At 40.8% G+C, this 10,110-nt stretch overlaps 1 protein-coding gene across 2 annotated transcripts in view; it reads right to left on the minus strand.

The window, feature by feature from the left end:
- The window catches only part of cops5 (COP9 signalosome subunit 5), a 31,631-nt gene extending 22,072 nt beyond the window's left edge, over window positions 1-9,559 (minus strand). The window contains exons 1-2 of one of the 2 annotated variants that reach the window (XM_067980301.1): window positions 9,220-9,559; window positions 4,789-5,023 (exon numbers count right to left, since the gene is read on the minus strand). In XM_067980301.1, coding sequence (XP_067836402.1) covers window positions 4,789-5,023; window positions 9,220-9,362 — 378 coding nt within the window. In that variant the 5' untranslated portion in view covers window positions 9,363-9,559. Of the gene's footprint in view, window positions 1-4,788; window positions 5,024-8,967; window positions 9,160-9,219 lie in introns of those variants that run through there. The other variant, XM_067980302.1, reaches the window with a different exon arrangement.
- Window positions 9,560-10,110: the final 551 nt, after the last annotated feature.

Here is a 10,110-nt window from a genome sequence, read left to right on the forward strand (position 1 = left end):
ATTCCTTGCTCAACAGTCTCTCTCTCTCTACCCCCTCATTCAATCAGGTTCTCTTCCCTTCTCCCCCACCAAAACAGTACTTTCCCCATGTCACAGCATAAACAAAGTTGAAAGTTTGTTCACAGTTGGATTCCTGTGCAAGTGCACATCAGCCATAATTGGTTGCATGAAGATAACAGTGTGTGCTTTTGTGCATGTATTGGAGCCCTAATCAAGTGTTGACTCCTTGGAATTCTAGGCTTTTACACCAGAGATGGATTCCTGCACATGCACATTTTGTTTACTGATGAGACTTCTGCCTGTGAGGGGAGTAAAGAGAAGAATGGAGGAAAATGAAGGTACACTAGGAGTTCAGAAGCCTGGTGGGGTGAGTTGTGCTGTTTTTGGAAGGGAGGGTTGTGAATGATAACATTTTATTTTTATGGATCTATAAAGGGGTAGGTGAGGAACTGTCATTTTGGCTATATATCTCAAAGAATTTTCTTTTGCTGGTTTGTGATTGTTAATTCTTTCAAAAACAAACTACCCAATTTTTTTGAAGGAATGTGATTAGAGAAATGATTTACATGGGTAGAAAATTTAAATTGGGAGAAAGGTTTTGCATAATATGGTTGGTGAATAAGAAAAGCAGAAAATGACCAAAATAACCAATTAGGAGAAAACCAGAGACTTAACCAATGAGAAACTGACAGACTAAATGGTCACTATAGAGTTATTACATTTGATGGTAAAAATATTACTTACTAATAAATTGCCTGTGGCATTGCCTATGGTTAGTTGATAAATAAGTTTTTTTTAAATATATAAAAGATGGCAACGGATTTGAGAGACTTCAGAAACTTACACCACAGCACCAAACCTACTGACCAGAGGCTGCAATTACATTGTTACAGGCAACTACAGGATTTCCATTCTAGATGTTTATTTACATGAGCAGTTTCAGTGTTAATGTGGACATAAAAGCATGACCAAAAATCATAATATTGGACAGAAAGTGCATGTATACACAAGATTTGTAATTATATAAATCGATATTATTTTCTTCCTTACCTACTTTCTCATCTATACTTTTATCTTCTATTAGATAACTATTTTGTGTCTATTTATTCAATTTCCTTTTCCTCATGCCTCTGCTGACCTCAGATTTATTTTAAAATTTGTTCATGGGATGTGGGCATCGCTGGCAAGGCCAACATTTATTGCCCATCCCTAATTGCCCTTGAGAAGGTGGTGGTGAGCCGCCTTCTTGAACCGCTGCAGTCCGTGTGGTGATATTTCTGGAGCCATCATATAAAATTTGTTTCCACTTGGTTGAAAAGGGAACGAGAGCAGGAAACTTATTTTAATGGGAAACTTATTTTAATGGGAAACTTCAAATCAACCATATATAAACTAGGAAAGCTTAAGCGGTTTAGAATAAAAGTTGATGACGCAAGATTGCTTTATGACCCCGAGTCAAGAAAGCCACAAGAGATAGTGCTCATCTTGACTAGTATTTGTTCATGACTCTGACTACACACAAGAAATGGAAGTTGTAGCACCTATGGGAGACAGCAACCACAGAATAATGATCTGAGATTAAGACATATCAAAGACCAGGGCCAGGCAAATATACCTGCAAAAGAGTCAAATTGAATTAAATGAAGGAACTAAAGCAAATGGATGGGGAGGAGGATGTTCAACAACTCTCCACTAGAGGACAAGTGGAATTCCTTACAGGACTAATACTGAGAATGTAGGATAAATACATACCCTAAAATAAGCAAGCTCAGACTAAACATGTGTGCTCCTAAATGGATTAAGAAACTTAAAAGTGAAATAAAGATGCAAAATGCCCTCTACAAATCCTGCAGGGGGAATGAGGAAGGGGCTCACTGGAACGAATATGTAGAAACAAGTTAAAAGGGCGATCAGAAAAAGTACAGCTGCAGATGCCATTTGTAACAATAGAAACATTTTTCAGTACAGTCCTGCTTAGCACAGGCAGCCGCTTCTATCAGACAAATGGTGCTAACCATTTGCCACTACCATAGGTGTCAATTGCAAAGGCATCACTTATAACGTATTAAGCACACCAACCTTTTCAGGCAGTTTAATAAGTACTTACCCTGTACTTACCGATTTAAAAGGCTGTGCTGATTTCAGGCAAAGTCGGGTCCTCAAGCAGTTTCAGTCAGCTATTCGCACCCTTAGTGATGAGATTCTGGATGCAACTGCTAACAATTAGGAGAGGCAGTTGCTAAGTGAGATTTGCTGTTCTTAAAAAAGAAATGTTGGTTACTTACCTTTTTGGTTTTACCATCCAACACATATAAACGAGCAAATTGCATTAACACCAACACACCCGCTACAAGCAATGGAGACTGTATTACAATAATAAGAGGGCAGTCATAGAAGCGGCAAGAACCATAAAAGGATGGAAACAGGTTTGAAACGGAGGATGAACACAATTAGTAAATATTCTGAATGATTACTTCCTCAGGAAGATATAAGCAACATGCCCTCCTAAAGCAGAGAAAACCTAAGCAAAATTAATGATTTCAATATAAATAAGATAGAGGTTTGAGAATAGTTAGAGGACTCAAAACAAAAATTCCCAGGGTAGATAGCATTTATACAAGTGTTGAGAGAGTAGGAAGGGGATTTGTGCGGCATCAACCCCCATTTTCACATCAAGTCCAATAGCTGGCTTAGGTATTCATCTGGCTGGACCTCATCAAATTCTACAAAGCCTCATTCTCCTTTGCCAAAATTGCCAACTAACCTGGATAAATCCACGAGAGCAAATCCAGCTTCTTTTCTCCACTACCAATCACCTCCTTAAATCCATCTCCCTGCCCCCTCCACCCTCACTTCTACCATTGAGAGGAGTTCATAAAATTCTTTGTCACCAAGATAGAAAGCATCCATTCACCTGCCTCTGATGCTTCCCCCGCTTCTTGTTCAAGCTAATTCTGCCCATGGCCCCTCCACCTTAGCCCTGGAACTCCATCTCTCTCTCTAGTTTCTCTCCCATCTCTCCACCCTCTCTGAGCTCATATAGTCGACGAGGTGTACATTCTGCTCCCTCGACCTCATGGCCACTAAACTGCTGACCACCCAGCTTCCCTTCCTGGCCTCCATGCCAGCTTACATTGTAAATGACTCCCTCTCTTCATGCACCGCCACCCCCCCATACCCTTTGAAAATTAGCGCCTTGATATCTTTGTCCTTGCAAACTACCATCCGGCTTTCCAACCTCCCTTTCCTCTCCAAGGTCATTGAATGTGTTGTCAGATCTCCAAATCCATGTCCATGTCTGAATCCCTCCAATCAGGTTTCTACCCCTCCCACAGCATCAAAGTCATGAAAGACAATCTCTAACTGTGACCATGTGCATTATCTCTCCTCATCCTCTCTGAACGCCTGTTGTGGTCGACCACACCACCCTCCTCCAATGTCTCTGCTCCATTGTCCAGCTTGATAGGACTGGATTCCAATACTTGGTTCCACTCTTAACTATCCAATCAAAACCACAGTCCCTCTATCAATGCCTTCTTTTCCAACCCTCACACCAGGATGGGATTTCCCCCAAGGATCTACCTTTGGCCCCCCTCACCTTCTTCCTCCATATGCTGCCCCTTGACGACATCATCTGCAAACATGGAGTCAGCTTTCACAAGTACACTGATAACACTAGAGTTTAGCTCGCCACCATTTTTCCTTAACTCCTCCACTGCCTGTGTCATCAGACTGCTTATCTTACATTCAGTCTTGGATGTGCCACAATTTCCTCCAACTAATTTTTCGGAACACTGAAACCATTTTTTGGAGAGGCTGAAGACACTCTGTATCCTCACCACTGAATCCACCTCCCTCCCTGGCCACCTTTACAGGCTGAATCAAATGTTCTATCTGATCCCAAGCTAAGCTTCAAACCCTCATATCCTCTCCATCACAAAGAATGCCCATGTCCAGCCCATCTGCCAATGTAACCCTCATACTCACACACAGACAACACCTCTTTTTTAAAAAATGTTTTACCTCAATTAAGCTTTTGAAATTTGCCTTATAGTTTTTCCAAAATTATTTGAAGAGAAGAAATGTGAAACTAAAGAAAAATATTTCTTCCATACATCAGACTGGTACCAATTAATCCTGGGAAATAATGTACACTGCACATGTTCAGACTGCACAATCCAAGTTGAACCACAAAAATCAGAGTTCTGGGCAAAAATACCAAGTCCAAGCCCAGGCTTTTGGAAAGATCAGAGACCATCAAGTAAATACTTCAATGAAATGACTAAAAGATAATTCAATGAGTAAATTTAATCATGTTAACGTGAGGTATGTATTATTATTTTTATTCGTTTAAACCCTTACTTTGACATTAGAAATTTCACTTACTGAGGGATAAAAGCAGATTTTAAAAAAATTAGAAAGCACTTTTGAGTGATTTGAGAGAACCCAGTGACCAGATCGTACAGTTAAATTCCATTATAAATGTAGACAAAAAAAATGTGGACAGAGGAATTTAGATTGGGCAAAGCAAAGGATGACACAAATATTGTGACAATAGGAAGTTGTGGAGATAGATGTAAGATGTATACAAAGATATAGATCGATATTTTAGTTACACAATATAGTTCACAAAGACCTGGAAATAAAACATTCTGTACTTTAGCTATGCACTCTTCAATGCTTTAAACTCCATTTACAAATCAGAAATTTATCATTTGAGTACCAGTACTTTAATAACTGTTTAATTTCAGAAAGTGAAAAAAATCTGTAAAATTATTTTAATCATACCTGCTTAGCATTCTCTATATAAGCAGCCATGTATTCATAAGCAGCAGCCTGAGCGTTGACTCTGGTTTCTGTCCCTTCCACGGGAAGAGCAAAACTGTCCATTATGATCATTGTTTCTCCATCCACTTTACCTAGCATTAAGCCCATCACTTCCAGGCTTCCACCTGATCTGGCATGCATCACCATTTTCAAAAGTGCAAGAGCTGAGATTTTACAATACTTGAAGTAATGATGACTGCAAGAAATAAAATTACAATAATTAGAAAAAGGCACTGTTTAATTTTGCGGAGGGCATTTTTGGAAAATGTTAATTTAAAAAAAATACACAAACAAATTTCCTACATTTACTAAAATCTTACCAAGTAGTACTTAGTAGCAGTTACAAAAATGCAAATGTCTACGAATAATATTACAACAAAAACTTGATCACACAAATACATACAAAAGGTTATCAATATTACTCAGTGTACTAAATCTATAAAGATCAATGCCAAAATGAAAACTAAACACCAGAGCTGAGGTGACAAAATACAGTCACTTGTGTCATGTAGGTAAACATGGCGACCAATTTGCACACAGCAAGGTCCCGCAAAGAGCAAATGAATGATGAGATAGTCCATTTTGGTGGTGTTGGTTGAGGAAAGAATGTTGACCACAAAATGTGAGAACTCCATGGTCTTCTTTCATATAGTGCTGTGGGATCTTTTATATCCACCCAAGCAAACAGATAGGGTATCAGTTAACTTCTCATCCAAAAGTCGCCAACTCGAAAAATGCATCACTCCCTCAGTAATACACTGAAGCATCAGCTAAGATTCTGTGCTCAAGTCCTTACGGGGGCGTAAACCTACAACAATGTTGTCCAATACGTTAGCCACTAGCCACATGTGGCTAATTGGGAATCCAGATGTGTCAGCCATGGCTCAGTGGTAGCATTCTTGCCACTGAGTCAGAAGGTTGTGGATTCAAGTCCCATTCCAGAGTTTTGTGCACATAGGCCAGGCTGATACTTACAGTGCAGTACTGAGGGAGTGCTGTCTTTCAGATGAGAGATTAAACCAAGATCAGACTGCTCTCTCAGGTGGATGTAAAAGATCCTACGGCACTATTTCAAAGAGCAGGGGAGTTCTCCCAATATTTATGCCTTAACCAACATCATGAAAACAGATTATCTGGTCATTTATCTCATTGCTGTTTGTGGGGCCTTGCTGTGCGCAAATTGGCTGCTGCGTTTCCTGCATTACAATAGTGACTACGCTTCAAAAGTACTTAATTAGATGTAAAGCACTTTGGGATGTCCTGAAAAGCACTATGATTGCTAGTTCTTTCTTAATTGAATTTGATTTGTAAATAAAGAGTAATTGACACTAGTCAGTCACATGATTGCAATACTCAAATTTGCAGCTTGTGCATGTGTACTTTAACCTCTGTGTTGGTAAAATGGTAAGACTAAATGCAGTGTGTGCTAGTCTTCTTTGATTGTTGAGTACTTTACTTCCTTGGTTGCTAAATAGTGATAATGTGTATATTTACATATCAAACATCTAAGTACATTTACCTGTATTGTGAGTGTATGCTAGGCCTTTTCCACTAAAATTAGTCCATGTGGCTAAAATAGTGTCATTTCCTTGGCTGGGAAACAATGTGCAACAGAGATGTTTGTAAACAATTTTACAACACCAAGTTATAGTCCAGCAATTTTATTTTAAATTCACAAGCTTTCGGAGGCTTCCTCCTTCGTCAGGTAAATGTTCAGGAGCTCCTTGAAGCCTACGCATTTATACATCACAGAACAATACATGGTGTTTACAGACTGCCCCTGCAACTGCCCGTTGCCAAGGCAATCACCGTGTTCAGACAGAGAGGTGTCACCTGCAGAACCCCCGAATACACATTCAACAAAAAAACAAACAGGAAAAAAAAAGAAAAAAAAAGAGAGGCAGAAACATCCGGAAGGCAGAGAAAGCCAGCAAATGACCCATTATATTAAAAACAGATAACATTTGTTCGCTGGTGGGGTAACGTGTAGCGTGACATGAACCCAAGATCCCGGTTGAGGCCGTCCTCATGGGTGCGGAACTTGGCTATCAATTTCTGCTTGACGATTTTGCGTTGTCGTGTGTCTCGAAGGCCGCCTTGGAGTACGCTTACCCGAAGGTCGGTGGATGAATGTCCATGACTGCTGAAGTGTTCCCCGACTGGGAGGGAACCCTCCTGTTTGGCGATTGTTGCGCGGTGTCCGTTCATCCGTTGTCGCAGCGTCTGCATGGTCTCGCCAATGTACCATGCTCTGGGGCATCCTTTCCTGCAACGTATGAGGTAGACAACGTTGGCCGAGTCACAGGAGTATGAACCATGCACCTGGTGGGTGGTGTCCTCTCGTGTGATGGTGGTATCTGTGTCGATGATCTGGCATGTCTTGCAGAGGTTACCGTGGCAGGGTTGTGTGGTGTCGTGAACAGCGTCCACGACACCACACAACCCTGCCACGGTAACCTCTGCAAGACATGCCAGATCATCGACACAGATACCACCATCACACGAGAGGACACCACCCACCAGGTGCATGGTTCATACTCCTGTGACTCGGCCAACGTTGTCTACCTCATACGTTGCAGGAAAGGATGCCCCAGAGCATGGTACATTGGCGAGACCATGCAGACGCTGCGACAACGGATGAACGGACACCGCGCAACAATCGCCAAACAGGAGGGTTCCCTCCCAGTCGGGGAACACTTCAGCAGTCATGGACATTCATCCACCGACCTTCGGGTAAGCGTACTCCAAGGCGGCCTTCGAGACACACGACAACGCAAAATCGTCGAGCAGAAATTGATAGCCAAGTTCCGCACCCATGAGGACGGCCTCAACCGGGATCTTGGGTTCATGTCACGCTACACGTTACCCCACCAGCGAACAAATGTTATCTGTTTTTAATATAATGGGTCATTTGCTGGCTTTCTCTGCCTTCCGGATGTTTCTGCCTCTCTCTGTTTTTTTTTTGTTTTTTTTGTTTTTTTTTGTTTTTTTTTCCTGTTTGTTTTTTTGTTGAATGTGTATTCGGGGGTTCTGCAGGTGACACCTCTCTGTCTGAACACGGTGATTGCCTTGGCAACGGGCAGTTGCAGGGGCAGTCTGTAAACACCATGTATTGTTCTGTGATGTATAAATGCGTAGGCTTCAAGGAGCTCCTGAACATTTACCTGACGAAGGAGGAAGCCTCCGAAAGCTTGTGAATTTAAAATAAAATTGCTGGACTATAACTTGGTGTTGTAAAATTGTTTACAATTGTCAACCCCAGTCCATCACCGGCATTTCCACATCACAACAGAGATGTGGCATTAAACAAAGTGCCTAAATGAAATGAGGGCTGTAAATAACATCAAATGCAGAATCTTAACACAATGATAACAGGAAAAACAAAACATAAGATTTTTTATAAATATCACTTATTTCCAACTTTTCTGTAGGAAAAACAAAAACACTAGGTCTTACTGTGTGAAAAAAAAGACAGCCAAAGTTTGTTAAAAAGGAAATACCACAGTACTGGGTCACTGTTGCAATGGTTTGATCTTTGGAGAATTCAGCTGTCTTTAAATAAATAATACAAAAGCATTATCTGCTTAACATCCTGGATGCATCTAGATTAGGAGTGTCTAAGCTTTTTGTCTTTCTAGGTCACTTAGGTGCATATCATGGAGCCACATATACAATGTAAATTATTTTAACATATTTTGCATATATCTCAAGTTGCTGCTACTAACAGAAATGTTGGTGTTCTGATTTAGGATTTGTCCAATGAGGTAAAAATATTAAGAACTGTCCTTTGTAAACTTCTCAGCCTACAAAATTCAAAAACAAGCCAAAGAAATAAAAGTACAAATAGGACTGACTTGCATGTGCCGGATTGTCGGGGCTTGGACACCCCTACTGTAGATCTATCCCATCCAACAATACATTTTCATGTTTAACCATCAGTAAGTTACAAAAAGGCAAACCTATTTTAACATTAGGTTTCCATCTTCCACATTTATTCGCATGTTGTGGAAAAGTTTTAAATAGGCTATTTAAAAAAAACTCTGGCTAATAAAAATAATCTGCAATTTGCAAAGTCCGTGCTGCAACTTAAAAAAAAGGGATCAGTCTTCAGTAAAAGTTTAGTAAATTTAGTATACGTACAATAGTATCAAACAAGTCGCACTCTTAACACTTGCACGTCGTGGTTGTAATAAAATCATATTGTCCCTTCCCCCAAAGTTTTGTCAAACATTTTTTTCTGAATAAGTTGTCTGGAGCTGTCATTTTTTGACATATTCAAGTCTTAATAATAATGTAACGATGGCCTGGCCTACTAGAGGTCTCGATAACTGCTCCTCCTCAAATATTCATCTTGCCAGGAGTAACCGCAGCGATTCAAACATCCCGACTTACTCTTTAGTCCAGGGTTTGGCCGCGAGGATCTCCTGCTGCTGTTTCTTGTCGTATTTGTAGATTTCATCGATGCTCTGAACTTCCTGCATGTTATTCGCCAGCTCCCAGGTCTTCTGAGCAACGTTACCACTCGCACCAGCCATCTTTTCCCACCGTATAATTATCACCTTCACCCCACACGGCGCCAACTGCTCCTAACGTTCAACTTCCCACCTCTTCACCGGTTTTAATATTACAATAAAATAATGACAACACCGGCTCAGCTCACATCCCAACCGTCAAAACCACCGCGACCCCAGCGAGGACAATACCACCCGGCACCGTCCACTTCACCTGGGGGGGGGGGAGGAGGGTGTAAGCGAATCATTCGCAAACAAAATAAAAACAAGGGCTGGCCATATGATATATGGAAAATTATAAATGCCATAAAAATATTCTCAAAGTATTGTGTCCTTTTTTTATTTCTCTTTATTTTGTTTTAACACGACGGAATATAATGGGAAAGTCTTACTGTGAGGCAGCTTAGGCCGTGATTGTGCCCTCTAGAGGAAGGGAATGGAATAACCGGGCAGGATCGTGACGACAGACTAAGCGATGAGGCCTTTACAATAGTTGGAGCCCATTGGTCATCAAGAGGAAATGTGACTATGACCATTAGTTTGCGCAATAAAGAATACAAAGGATTTATGGAAGTAGAAGAATAACTATAGAGCATTTTAGGCCAAAATTTACTGTAACCAGTGAATGAATGGCACCCGCCATTCATTAGACTTGCCCTTGCCCCTGCCCGTTAGGCGCCCCTGTTCAAAAAAGGGAGAGGGATAAATACAGGCCAGTCAGCCTACATTCAGCGGTGGGGAAACTTTTAGAGACAATAATCTGGGATAAAAT

Source organism: Heptranchias perlo, chromosome 3 (assembly GCF_035084215.1).
Source record: "Heptranchias perlo isolate sHepPer1 chromosome 3, sHepPer1.hap1, whole genome shotgun sequence".
NCBI lineage: Eukaryota > Metazoa > Chordata > Chondrichthyes > Hexanchiformes > Hexanchidae > Heptranchias > Heptranchias perlo.